This window comes from Takifugu rubripes, unplaced genomic scaffold, assembly GCF_901000725.2.
Source record: "Takifugu rubripes unplaced genomic scaffold, fTakRub1.2, whole genome shotgun sequence".
Lineage (NCBI taxonomy): Eukaryota > Metazoa > Chordata > Actinopteri > Tetraodontiformes > Tetraodontidae > Takifugu > Takifugu rubripes.
In genome coordinates, this window is record NW_021821632.1 from 1,792,384 (window position 1) to 1,805,731 (window position 13,348).

General features: G+C 44.2%; 1 protein-coding gene and 2 long non-coding RNA genes across 7 annotated transcripts; 2 read left to right on the plus strand and 1 right to left on the minus strand.

Annotated features, from left to right (window-relative positions):
• The first annotated feature begins 733 nt into the window (after window positions 1-733).
• LOC115248298 (uncharacterized) lies at window positions 734-2,715 on the plus strand. The gene is made up of 2 exons (XR_003887219.1): window positions 734-1,769; window positions 1,842-2,715. It is a non-coding gene; the product is annotated as an uncharacterized lncRNA (long non-coding RNA).
• Window positions 2,094-6,728, minus strand: LOC115248299 (uncharacterized). The gene is made up of 2 exons (XR_003887220.1): window positions 6,544-6,728; window positions 2,094-4,282 (listed from the first exon to the last, which is right to left on the minus strand). It is a non-coding gene; the product is annotated as an uncharacterized lncRNA (long non-coding RNA).
• On the plus strand, window positions 4,063-11,014 carry cep44 (centrosomal protein 44). 5 transcript variants are annotated; one of them, XM_029831923.1, is made up of 10 exons: window positions 4,063-4,199; window positions 5,070-5,120; window positions 6,025-6,169; window positions 6,749-6,886; window positions 7,111-7,185; window positions 8,321-8,467; window positions 8,881-9,006; window positions 9,156-9,254; window positions 10,732-10,760; window positions 10,846-11,014. In XM_029831923.1, the coding sequence occupies exons 3-10, from the start codon at window positions 6,107-6,109 to the stop codon at window positions 10,868-10,870; spliced, it is 702 nt and encodes a 233-aa protein (XP_029687783.1). In that variant the 5' UTR covers window positions 4,063-4,199; window positions 5,070-5,120; window positions 6,025-6,106; the 3' UTR covers window positions 10,871-11,014. The 5 variants fall into 5 exon arrangements, 4 of the variants coding, with proteins under 4 accessions (XP_029687783.1, XP_029687782.1, XP_029687780.1 ...); XM_029831922.1 differs by lacking the exon at window positions 5,070-5,120 and having other exon boundaries at window positions 4,065-4,199; XR_003887217.1 differs by lacking the exons at window positions 4,063-4,199; window positions 5,070-5,120 and adding an exon at window positions 5,248-5,599 and having other exon boundaries at window positions 10,673-10,760; window positions 10,846-11,004.
• Window positions 11,015-13,348: the final 2,334 nt, after the last annotated feature.

The following is a 13,348-nucleotide window of genomic DNA, read 5'->3' on the forward strand; positions in this document are numbered from 1 at the left end:
ATGGCACTGGTTTTCCAGGTTAGTTATGATGGCACTGGTTTTCCAGGTGAGTTATGAAGGCACTGGTTTTCCAGGTTAGTTATGATGGCACTGGTTTTCCAGGTTAGTTATGATGGCACTGGTTTTCCAGGTGAGTTATGATGGCACTGGTTTTCCAGGTTAGTTATGATGGCACTGGTTTTCCAGGTGAGTTATGATGGCACTGGTTTTCCAGGTGAGTTATGATGGCACTGGTTTTCCAGGTTAGTTATGATGGCACTGGTTTTCCAGTTTAGTTATGATGGCACTGGTTTTCCAGGTGAGTTATGATGGCACTGGTTTTCCAGGTTAGTTATGAGGCCTGTTTTCCAGGTGAGTTATGATGGCACTGGTTTTCCAGGTGAGTTATGATGGCACTGGTTTTCCAGGTTAGTTATGATGGCACTGGTTTTCCAGGTTAGTTATGATGGCACTGGTTTTCCAGGTGAGTTATGATGGCACTGGTTTTCCAGGTTAGTTATGATGGCACTGGTTTTCCAGGTTAGTTATGATGGCACTGGTTTTCCAGGTGAGTTATGATGGCACTGGTTTTCCAGGTGAGTTATGATGGCACTGGTTTTCCAGGTGAGTTATGATGGCACTGGTTTTCCAGGTTAGTTATGATGGCACTGGTTTTCCAGGTGAGTTATGATGGCACTGGTTTTCCAGGTTAGTTATGATGGCACTGGTTTTCCAGGTTAGTTATGACAACCTAAACAAGAGGTGTGCAATGAAAATTCCTGTTACTTTTGTAGCCAACGACTGTCAGAGATGTGCCTGATGATGGATGATGATGCCTCACAGAGAGAGAGAGAGAGAGAGGGGAGAGAATCCCACACAGGGAAAAGTCATCAATTATTCTCCATGGCTTCCGCCATGCTCCTCCTCCAGGGTTTGTCATCCCACTGTCTTCTCACCCTGCTGTTGCTATGGTTCTGCCTCAACCACTCTGGTATCCAGGATACGGAGACACATTCTTTCTCCTGATTGGCTGGGAGCTATGCAGGGGTGGGGATGCACAAGCGCAAAGCAAGGAAGGGGGTAGAAGGAAAAGAGGGTGGTAATGAGATATGTGTTTGAGTACAGCAGCGAAGCTCCAGCTGTCTGACGGAGCCTGATTTTATGGAGCATAACTAGCTAAAGCTAAAGTAATAGCTGCTGCTCAACATATAGAGGCTATAGAGGCTAACCCATCTATAGAAGAGGAAGAGGAGGAGCTGGAGACATGTACTAGAGAGATGCAGGTTTCCACTGTCTTCTGTTCGGATATTTGGACTGAGACGCAGCCCAGCGGAACAAGGAAACAGGAAAAGATCCAACTGCAAAGTAAAAAGAAAAAGGTGGGCGGGTATTTTTCAAAGAGGAGACGGGGAGTAGATGAGAGAGGACGGTGTATAAATTAGCTTCCCAAAGCTAAATTCCCAAAGGTTAAGAGAAGAGCACCTAGCCTCCACTGGCAGGCCAGGGCCCCCGTGTGGATCAGCAAAGTGGCTGCAGAAGCCGAGGACACAAGAACCCCAGCCGAGCAGCGGAGGACTGGGGTAAAGAGCAGGGCTCATCGGAGAGGAGGTGAGGCAGTGTGGAGGAGACACTTAACACCAGAGCGACTCCAGAGGGTTGCCGAGGACAACAAGGAGGAGGAGGCCCACAGACTGATGGCTCGCGGAAGTGGTTCAGGGAGGTGGAGCAGGCAGAGGATGGGGTTCCTCAATACCATGCTGCGCTGCAACCTCCCCCCAGAGACTCAGAAGGTTGTTGTGTTCATTATTATGATGCTGCTGATTCTCATCAATGTGGTGCTCATGTTTCTGTTGGCCTTCCAGTAGAGCGCCACATCCACAAACACACACGCTCCCCTTCCAACCCTGGAAATGGTTTTATCACAGAGAAGGACTGTTGGAGACTGGAACCCTCACCCACTGTTGAGATGAGGGACACGGGGATTCAGATGGATCGAAAAATACATCATCAAAGCACAGGAACAAGAATCATTGATTGAGTTGGAGCGTCACTATTTGGATTCATTTTTGTCAAAGAAATTGTGTAAAAAAAGGACAGTATTTCCTGCATAACAACATGTAAATAGCAGCTGTTTTTTTCTTATTTAGAATTGATTTGTTCAGGCACCAAGATACGTGTCTTTGATCTATATCTCCAGAGTGCTTCAATTCAGGTTGGAGATTAACGTAATTCTGTGATTGCAAACAACTTTCATAAAATGATCCACAAATGCGCCAGTGTGTCTTTTAGTGCTTTGGTGTTTACAACAAGTGTTCAGCTACAGGTTAGAAATGTAGTTTAGTGTGTGTGTGAGTGTGTGTGTGCGTGCGTGCGTGCGTGTCTGCTTCCTCGTCCTCGGTCATTTAGGGACGTACCAGCTACTTTTGGAAGATCATTTTCTCGTCAGCTGTCTGTTTATCTATAGACGGCATTTATTGATCTTTTGGTCTGGTCCTAAAAAATGAAATGGCTTTTTATTGTCGGACCAAAGAATCTAATTGTAATTTTCATTCTATTAATAGATTTAATTTAAGAAAACACAACCATGTTTTGATGTATTTTTATTGGTAAAAATTACATTTGACTTTTTCATTTTACTCTAGTTTCTCTAATTACAGAAATGTAATCATATTTATTTATCCCTTTCTTGCATTGTCACTACCTGTGGACAACTATTAAACTGTAGATGTGGTTTCCATAGAGTTGCAGGCGAATCACTGCTCATTTCATTCACACTCCAGCCTAAACACACACTCAGGAACAAACAAGCTAAAGCTAACAGGGAAAAAGCTGAAGCTAACAGGGAAACTGTCCAGACGGAGATGACGCCAGCTCATCAGGCGTTGATTATAGTATGTTGGAGGAAGATTAGGAGGGATTGGAGACTAACAGGGGCATCAGACATCAAATGTAGTTTTGGTTTCCTAGCATGCAAAAAAAAAATCACAAGTAATTCAAATGTTACGTATTTCAGGCAGTTAATATGCTGCTAGCAAAGGGGGACTTTTAAAATATTATTTTCATAATGTTACTGAAAATCAACCTCCAAACTACTGATGAACATTATGCAATAATGATAATAGAGATAACCTTAACAGCAATAATTCTAACAATGAATTGTCTCATGACGATCTAAAGACAGTTACAAAACACATTAGATTAAAAAGAAGAAAGAAAATAATACATCAGGTTAGGGTTAATAGTCAAACTTTAATGCAGGACTGGACAGAAACAGGTGGGTATCAGAGAGTGTGTGAGGTGACAGAAGGTGTTGGGGTGGTGGGGGGTTAGTGTGTGAGCAGATGGAGTGTTTCATGGGACGTCTGGAGGTTCAGAAAGGGGGCTACAAGGTCACAGGGAACCGGTTCTGAATGAAGTTTAATGAGGGATTGTGAAGACACACCTTAGAGCCTGGTTATGCTCAAGCGTTCTTCCTGTTAAGGGGAGCGTCTTGCTCCTTGCTTTGGGTCAGAACCTGGGTTTCTGGAATGGTGGATTGTAACAGATGCTGTATCAATAAACGTGCATCGAGGTGGCAGACAGCCAACAGTGGTCCAGTCTGGAGATCAGGAAGGTGTTGATGAATCTCTTTAGTAGGGGAGATGTTTGTGATGATATGGGCAATATATTGTGCTCTTGGTGAGGTTCTTGATGATGTGGGTGGCATGTTCACAAGTGACCTGAGGGTGGAGGGTGTTAGGTTAGGGTTAGGGTTGTGGAGGAGGTGGTCATACTGCAGAGGTGTTTTAATACTGAGGTCCAAGTTCTGAGTGCTTCTGGACCAGTGACAGTGCCTTGGGCTTTAAATCGAAGGTAGTTTACTTGCTGTTGGGGTGCAGGATTCCAGGTTGTTTGGTTTGTCCTGCAGGGGGCGTGGTGGAGCCGTGCTCCTGCCACAGGCTGACGCACCTGCAGTCATTCAGCTATCGAGCCGCCCGTTTCAGGACTAAACTCCTGCCTACCAGGGTCGGAGGATTTTGGTGTTTTTGGTGACTCTTGAATTTGGAATATTTTGGTCTCTTGTCTTTGGTGCATTCCCCTGCCCGTTTGAGGTCTTCATGCCGTCCGGCTGGACTTCTGAAACGAGCAGAACCCGACTCCTGTGTTGGCTCCGGGCTGGAGCTCTCTGGGCCCACCAGAGGGTTGTGCTTCCCTGTAGTCCAGGAGGACCGCCGTTTTGGGTTGGTTAAATAAAACCATTTTAGACTTTTCATCACTGTGTTCTTGCTGCTTCCAGGTCCTGTTCAAACCCAGACTCTAACACCTGTGAGAATTAGAAAGGTCTGTAAATGCATTAATGTGAGTGGAGGTTTGTACATTTCAGATTGTGACAGACTCAAACAGGCTAATATAGGGGAAGGCCACCGGTGCCACATGAGGATTTTCATCCCTTGAAATATTAAATCGTAAAAAAAAAATGTGTACAGGATTGCATATTGAAGAATAGATGTTATATTAACAGTTAACACGTTACCAAATTAGTTATTGATGTTTAATTTGGTTAAAAGAAAGCAATGTCTTCCATCGTTTTAGAACCATAAACAGCTGTAATTGTAATACAGACTGGACATGTGGCCTGCGTAACTAAAACAGGGGGAGCTTGCAGGACCACTGTGGACATCTCATGGCCAGAACCACAGCAGTAGGAGTGATGAGTCTGTAATATTCTGGTTTTTTTGTGAAGATGCTGGTTGAAGTAGCAGTGCTCCAAGTTGGGCACCTGTAATACTGGAAAGTTAGCATAGTTCAACCCACCTGTGAAGTAAAAGTCACCAAAGAGCTGCATAACATGTCATGGAGCAAACCAGCCAGTGAGCTGCCATGTCTCTAGGGTGGGTTAGGGTTAGGTTACCCTAACCCACCCTAGAGACATAACCTAACCCTAACCTAACCCAATATTTGGGGAGAATCAGAGTGTCCAATCTCTCTTCATCATGCCAGTTTTAAATATACAAAATGGCCTGTCGACCTGGGGGCCGGGGGACCTGGGGGACAGGCTGCTGTATTACTCTTATGGTAATCACCTGCGTTTAATTGTCTCCTCCTCCTAGGCCCTTCTCCTACGTCCTTCTCCTGTAAATCTAAGTTTGAAAGGATTCTTGGTAAGGGACATCCCCACTAACTAGTACATAGTAATCATATAACGTAAAATAATATTCTCAATTCTCTCCGCTCGATCCAGCGTTTTTAAGCCGATTTAATTGACACTTTCTTACTTTCAACGTCAACCCCATTTCTGCATGTTATTCCCATACAGGCCACGGGGTGGCGGTAGTGAGTCAGCAAGGAGATTGTTTGGCTATTTTGATGTAGAAGAAGAGGCGACCCAGCAGCAACGCTGGAAGTTTCAAATCAAAGTTAGACTTTATCCAATAAATCAAAAGCACCCGAGCTAAAGGGTAGTTTTTCTGTCTATTTATTCTATGATCTGGAAATTGAGAGCTATAAACGAGGCCTCGTATAAATACGGCTGTTTTCATTGACACTTTAAAATGTCTACGGCGGATCTTCATGGTGGTCTCCAGAAATTAGAAGCTTTCCTGCGGACCATCAAGTTCACAGGACCTGTTGACTACAATGGGTGATGTATTGTTTGATAAACCTGTGCACGATTAAACCTGTGCACGATTAAACATGTGCACAATTAAACCTGTGCAAATTTCTTTATACACACATACGTGTTAGTGCAAATGCATCTACAATAAAAACCTTTTAAGTCTTTGTCATTATTTATTTATATATATATATATATATATATATATATAAATAAAAATAGTTGCAACATTTAGCCTTGAATCTTCCAAATGTTAGGCAGACAATATGAGCAACAAGGAGAAATTATGTTGTCCTTAAAATGCAGTGATTGACTTGATTGTAACATTCCAATCATTGGCATTGATTTTTAATTTTCTCTTTTATTTCAATGTCCATCACCAATTATGATAGTGACTGGCTGTCATCTTTTAAACTTTTAAATGCTGTATATTCAGTTCTCCTCTCTCTCAGTCTTTCCCAAGGGGACCCTTCTGCTGTGCTTCCAATATTGAGTTTCTCCCTCACTACCTTTCCTCCTTTAAATGAGCAGCTGATGGCATCTGGATTCGAGCTGACTGGCAAAACTGACCTCAGGTTTACTGAAACCCTTTTTAAGGTGAGAGAGATACACTTTTACAAAAGTATTGTTGGATAAGCTGAACATAAGTGACGGGTTAATTCATCTACATGTTAAAGGAGCAATAAACACAACTCCGATTCTTTGGAAGAAAGGAGTGAAAAAAATGACTGAAGGTCTAAAGTTGTATTTTTATCTGGAGTGTAACATGATGTCACGCACCCTCTGTGTGTGTTGACCTCCGGCTCTGTGTTTACAAGCCGGTCCGGCCGCGTGTGCACGTATATTGATCGGAAATAGCGCTTCGTTCCTCCTCTCGGAGCCAATGGGCCTTTTTCAAAGCAAAATGCAGGACAACAGAATGATATGACAACCACAACCCTCCAATACCTCTAAATAAAATAAGGGCTTACTGTAGGCTACTGTTGTGTTTCCACTTTGGAGTCCTTCATTTGCAGATGAGGCGCGGGGATGGGAGGGGGCGGAGACAGCGATAGAGGGGGTGTGGCTCATGACGCGCTGTTTTGGACGACAGACAGTCGAGAGTACATTTATCCAAATATTGTGTTCTATCACAGTGGTGCATCGTAGATTTGCTGTAATTCCTTTTGTGTGTAGGTCCTGCGAGACATTTTCCACTATAAGCCCACACTGACCAAAGAGCAGTTCTTGAAGTTCGGCTTCTCTCAGAGAAAAATCTCTCTCATTTGTGATGTCATCGATTTGGTTCTGCAGAAAAAACGTCAAATGAAAAAGGTAGAAAATCATTTCATGCTCCATGCTTTTTAGTTTCTTTTCTATTGAATGCCTGTTCCTGTACAATAAATGCTTTAATAGTTATCAAAGAGGAAATCATGCCATATTACATAGCGGCGTTGCCAGACTCTTGCTTTTTTCTTCTTCTGCTTCCCCTTTCCTGGAGATCATACACAGCAAGAACATAAACAGTAAAATGAAAAAGTATTTTATATGTCTTGTAGACCAAAGTCAAACATACTCGTGCATCCAAAGATTCCAAAGAAGAGAGACGTCCTCCACCGACTGATGCCGACACTGTAAGTCTTTGGTCCCCAAAAGTAACTTAAACTTACAACTGAATGTATGAACATAAAATTCTTATGAAAAGTATTAATTGCCCAGTGAAATGTACAGGCTTTTAGAAAATATGGATATTTGACCGTTCACGTGAATGTAAAAGTGAAAGATTTTAATGAGGGGCCAAATGTAGAATGCAAATGATATCAAATAAATTATGCATTGAAGGACATTTGTCTCTGAGGTCCACTAACTGTCCAATAAATATTCCTGCTCTAACTAATGAAAAGGACCTGAGGACAAACCCAAGAAATAACAAGTACAGCTTATTAAAATCACAATTGTATTGCGATGTTAAGCCAGTTGTCATAGATGCCTCAACCAGCGCTTCTGCCTTCACGCTGATGGAGGTGAGGTCTGGTTTTCCACCTCCTTTATGTAAAACTTTCCCTGCACCTGAACTGTGTTCTGGAAAAGCCGAGGTTCAGAAAAGTGTTTAAACCTGTTTACTGCTCATACTCTCCAAGAGCTCCAGAAAAGTGTCTAACCCTAACCTGAACCCTCTAACCCTGAACCCCTAACCCTAACCCCCTAACCCTACCCCTAACCTCTAACCCTAACCTCTAACCCTCTGACCCTAACCCTAACCCCTAACCCTCTAACCCTAACCCCCTACCGCTCTAACCCTACCGCTCTAACCCTACCGCTCTAACCCTAACCCTCTAACCCTAACCCCCTAACCCTAACCTCTAACCCTAACCCCCTAACCCTACCCCTCTAACCCTAACCCTAACCTCTAACCCTATGACCCTAACCCTCTAACCCTAACCTCTAACCCTATGACCCTAACCTCTAACCCTCTGACCCTAACCCTACCACTCTAACCCTCTAACCCTAACCCTCTAACCCTCTAACCCTAACACCCTAACCCTCTAACCCTACCCCTAACCCCCTAACCCTAACCCCTAACCCCCTAACCCTCTAACCCTAACCCTCTAACCCTAACCCTAACCCTGACCCTCTGACCCTCTAACCCTGTTGTAGAAGTTTCCTGTTCATGGCAGCAATGAGATGTGTGATGAGTTAGTTATCTAACCCTAATGATTGGAATATTGTGACTTACTTTGTCCAATGCTTTTGTGATTTATGTCACAGGTGTCTGAAATGGCATCTGGTCTGGCTATTGGAGGAAACCCTTCAACAAATGCTAAACGTTTCCAAGCATGTTCTCACTCTCCTGAAGCTGTGGTGACAGAGCTGACTGGATGGAACGTAAGCACTGGAAATCTGGAAAAGCTTGTGGTACATTCACAATTATGATGATGGCCTCAGGCTGGAAATGTCTCTCAGAGATTTTACGGGGTGGAGAGCAGAGTGTTGGTTAGTTTTTCACTCTCCTCATCAGATAAGCTGCTGACAGTTTGAGAGGAACGAGCACGAAGTGAACATTTGTTTAAATTGCTGATAAGACCCTTAAGACTAGTTCTGCATCACTCTTCCCCTTGTTGAGACATGAATCCTTTTTAATTGAATTGTGTGCTGCTAATTTTACTAATTGTGCAAACATTTTAAAAGCTGACGACCATTTTTTGTAGTGAAGGGGGATATACGGATAGTTCCTCTAGAGGAGGGACAGCATGTGGAAACGGATCACTTCATGTCAACCTTTACATCACCCTAGAAAGGCAGCACATGAACCATTGCTTTTCCTTTAGTGGACTGATGTGGAGCGAAGGCTGTCGGCAGTGGAGGCTCAGGTACAGAGTCTTCCTGTCGTTCACAGGCTGAACGTGCTGGAGAAACGTCTGGAGGAACTTGAGAAACAGAGAGACCCAGAAAAGGTATCCATAGACATTTAGTAAGACTAGTAACGAGAAAAGCTGCATTTCTCACTACTAGTCTTTATGTACTTGTATTTTATAAATATATAATATATATACTTTACATTTCAATAATCAAATGTATTCACCATTTTCATTTTGCATTCTAGAATAAAAGAGAAATGGTCAATATTTCCAGAGAGAGTTGGCAAAATCTGATGACCCGAGTCCTTTTACTTGAAACGAAGCTGGAACTGGGAAAAGCACAGGTAAGGGTTAGGGTTAGAGGTTAGAGGGTTAGAGGGTTAGAGGGTTAGAGGGTTAGAGGGTTAGAGGGTTAGAGGGTTAGAGGGTTAGAGGGTTAGGGTTAGAGGTTTAGGGTCAGAGGGTTAGAGGGTTAGAGGTTAGAGGGTTAGGGTCAGAGGGTTAGAGGGTTAGAGGGTTAGAGGTTAGAGGGTTAGGGTCAGAGGGTTAGAGGGTTAGAGGTTAGAGGGTTAGGGTCAGAGGGTTAGAGGGTTAGGGTCAGAGGGTTAGAGGATAGAGGGTTAGGGTTAGATGATAGGGTTAGAGGGTTAGGGTTAGGGGGTTAGAGGTTCTACCATCTAGAGTGATCATGTGATCTAATCTATCCCTGAGAGGTTCAAGACCAAACACCATGACCTCAGTTTTTCCTGGGTTAAGGAGGAGGAAATTTGAAGACATCCAGGACTTTATGTCTTTAAGACAGGTCTGGAGCTTCACTAACTTCTCTGTCTCCTCTGGTTTCATGGATAAATAAAGTTGAGTGTCATCAGCATAACAATGAACATTGCTCCCATGCTGCCGAATAATGTTCCCTAAGGGAAGCATGTACAAGGTGAAGAGGATTGGTCCAAGTCCAGAACCTTGAGGAACTCCATGGCTAACCCTACTGTATGAGGAGGGAACACCATGGACATGAGCAAACTGGTATCTATCAGATAAATATGATCTAAACCAGTCTAGTGCTGTCCCTTTAATCCCAATCACATGTTCCAGTCTCTGTAACAGGATGCTGTGATCAACTGGATCAAAAGCAGCACTGAGGTCCAGCAGAACCAGCATAGAGACCAGTCCATGATCTGAAGCTATCAGCTTCTATGTCGCCCGCTCTGGCCCCCGGAATGCACTTGACTATGGTTGCTGGAGTCGGCTTCACGTAGGGTTAGGGTTAGTCGCCAATTACCAGGGTCGGTTTCTCAGTGGGTGTGTCGCCGAGTGGGGAAAAACGATTAGCCACGGGAAGCGGGTGGTGGGGCACCGTGGGCCTTTGGTTTGGGCTACGCTTCCTGCGAACCATCACCCAGCCGCCCTGGCTATTTACCAGTCAGACAACTCTCCTACTCTCACCAGTGGTCATGAATTTAGGGTGTTAAAGGACAAGATCACACATACAAACAGTCTCTGCAGGGTGGCTGGGCACTAGCTTAGAGTTGGTGTGGAAGCTCAGTCACTCGGGGAGAGCTCGGAGGAGAGCCGCTGCTCCTTCACATCCAGAGGAGTCAGCTGCCGTGGCTCAGTTTTGGATGCCTTCCCGGGGAGGTGTTCCATGCATGTCCCGATGGGGAGGCCGATAATTCATTCAACTGAATGACTGCACTGTGTGTGAATTTTAATCCATATGATAAGTTTTAATGTTCAAGAATATGTATTTGTGGTTGATCTTCAGACCACCGCATTCCGGTTTTGGACCTAATGTTTATTTTTCCCCTCTCCATTGTTGTCCAGGGGATTGAATTGCAGCCTAAAGACAATCTGTAAGTTGCTTTTTTTAATGTAAAGTCACACTAACAACATCTACGTACTTCAGTGTATCTAAATGTCCTCCTTTCTTATCTCCAGGACACATGAGAAAAGCCCTTCTTAAAGTTGCAATGAGGTAGAAGATCTGTCCTGCACCATAGACTCAGACCCATTCTGGTTTTCATAAGAGCTGCTATCTTGTAGTGCATTTCCAGTAATAATAATAATAATAATTTCCAAATAAACGTTCTCTCCGTGGTTTCTTTTATATGGTCGTGTTTGAAAGGTGTAATACTTTGTTTCATACTTATTTATGTGGTGTTCATTGATTAGATGTGGTGATTGAGGGGGGCTAGGATGGCAGTCTCTGGCTGCTCCACCCATGGAACAACACTGTCCATCACTGCTCTCCACTACAACCACCACATTCCAACCCCCTGGATGCACAGTTCCCTCCTATTTTCTGGTGTTTGGTCTATTTGGGATTCCCCTTGATGATTGTAGCTTTCTGCATTTCCCAACCGTGACTTACAACGTTTTGTACTAAAGGAGTTTATTTTATTCAATTTTACTGTGCATCAGTCTTGCTAACGTGCTAACGGAGTGTGACCTGTTTCTCCCTGAAAAGCTGGCAGCCATGGCCAAGATGCCTCCACCACTGCAGAAAGGTCAAGGTCAGGACCACACTGGCAGATGGGCCCTTGGTAACAGGGCTTCATCCCAAGATGCCTGGAACTTCAGTGGAAGGGGGGGAGGGAGGGGGTACTCACTCCAGTGGGTCTTTGACTACCAATACACCCCATGTAGGGATTACACAGCCAAGCACCTCAACATTTGGTTCCAAATAACCTAAATATGGGATCTCCAGCCCATTAGCATCTCTCACCAGTGCCAATACTGTAACTGATCCTGAAAGTTCAGCTGGAAGAAGCCCCTCTGAAATGGTGGCGTCCATGGACCCTGTACCAAGAATACATTCAACAATCACCCCCACAAAGGCTGTTAGAGCTGTAAAGATGTGGCCCTGAATGGTGAGCAGTCAAACCGAGGCTGCAGGTTGGTGCTGTGTGTAGCTCAGAACCGACTGGACCTCCCTCTGACCCATCTAACAACTTCTTCCCCAACATCAAGCAGTTCAGGTCAGTGTTGTTCCGAACCTCTTCAGCTCCCTCTGAAGCCCAGAGTTAATTACATGCTCCAACAACATATCTGCATTCGGCAGAATTTGCAACAGCTTTTTCCATGAAGCAATAAAATGCATTCGAGTTCTTGGAGGGATTCACCCTGCAACTGCTTCCTAGAGAAAAACAATGATCGGACTTGATAACTGGCTGCCTGCTTCCAGTCAGAGGAGGAGATTTGTTTCTCACCGTCTGTTGATGGGGTTGCTGGAAAAGAGTGTGTAATCCTGGAGGGACAGGACAAGGCCTGCAGCGTCATGGAAAAAGCACGGATGAGAAATCTGGGGTGCGCTCAAACCAAAGAGTCCGCACACCCGAATCCAAGCACATTTGCATTGTGCATCCCACATTTTAACTCATGACACGTGACTATTTTGCTTCATTTGTTCAACGTAAAACCAGCCGGCCTCGTTGGTTTAAATGGGTGTTTTAGGTCTTTGTGGCGGTTCCGTTTGGAGCCTTTATGTGACCCACAAAGTTGTTTGAGCCTTTCCACACCCGTTAGGTGGCAACTTCATCACTAGCAACAAAAGGTGCAGTGAAAATGATTTGAAGGGAAACAGGCAGATAGGACAGAAGCTGAGGGCAATCGATGCAACCAGAGGCTCTGATGTCATCGATCGGATCGCTGAATTAAGACTTGACGCACCATCGTACAAATTGGATGAAATGCAAAATATCCAAAGAGCCGATAGACAGATAAAAAGATGCACGTTTCTTTAAACCATTTGCTACAATCATTTTAAATATTGAGTAATTATGAGCTGTTCTAAAATAAGACAAATGTTGAGAATAATTCAGTTGCATTTCAGATGTGATGGTCGTTCAAACTGTTGCTCTACGGTGTTGAATTTAGCTTTTCCAGGAAATGAGCTACATTTGTGTTGAGGTAGATTCTCAGATGAGTTGATGAGAAATCCCAAAGTTTGACTCACTATTTTTGTTTCATACACAACAGACTGTCTGGTAGTTTTCTTCCAAAGAGGCATTGGGAAGTTGTGGCCTCAGCAATGACGTCAAACCCTTCTCATCTACGGGAGCTGAGCTTAAGCACGAACCAAAGCCTGACAGATGATGCAGTAAAGTTACTGTCTTCTGCAATGATGCATCCAAACTGCAGACTGGAGACGCTCAGGTCAGGAGGCCTCTGTTGGTCTTTTCTAAATTTCTTTACATTTTCTGCTTTTCTCTTCATTTTCATATTTAGAAATGTGTTTTGATTTGCCCCATTTATTCCTTTTCCAGGCTGTCACACTGCAGTTTATCAGAGATCAGCTGTGACTCTCTGGCCTCGGCGCTGAGGTCCAATCCCTCCCATCTGAGGGTTCTGGAGCTGAGCTACAACCAGCTGGAGGATCCAGCAGTGAAGCTGCTCTGTGGTTTTCTCCAGGATCCTCTCTGTCAGCTGGAGACGCTCAGGT

Coding starts and splice junctions, on each gene's coding strand:
- cep44 (XM_029831920.1), top strand. CDS start 5,511: ATGTCTACGGCGGATCTTCATGGTGGTCTCCAGAAATTAGAAGCTTTC. Junction 9,255..10,731: donor TGGAACTGGGAAAAGCACAG/GTAAGGGTTAGG, acceptor ATTGTTGTCCAG/GGGATTGAATTGCAGCCTAA. Junction 10,761..10,845: donor TTGCAGCCTAAAGACAATCT/GTAAGTTGCTTT, acceptor TCTTATCTCCAG/GACACATGAGAAAAGCCCTT.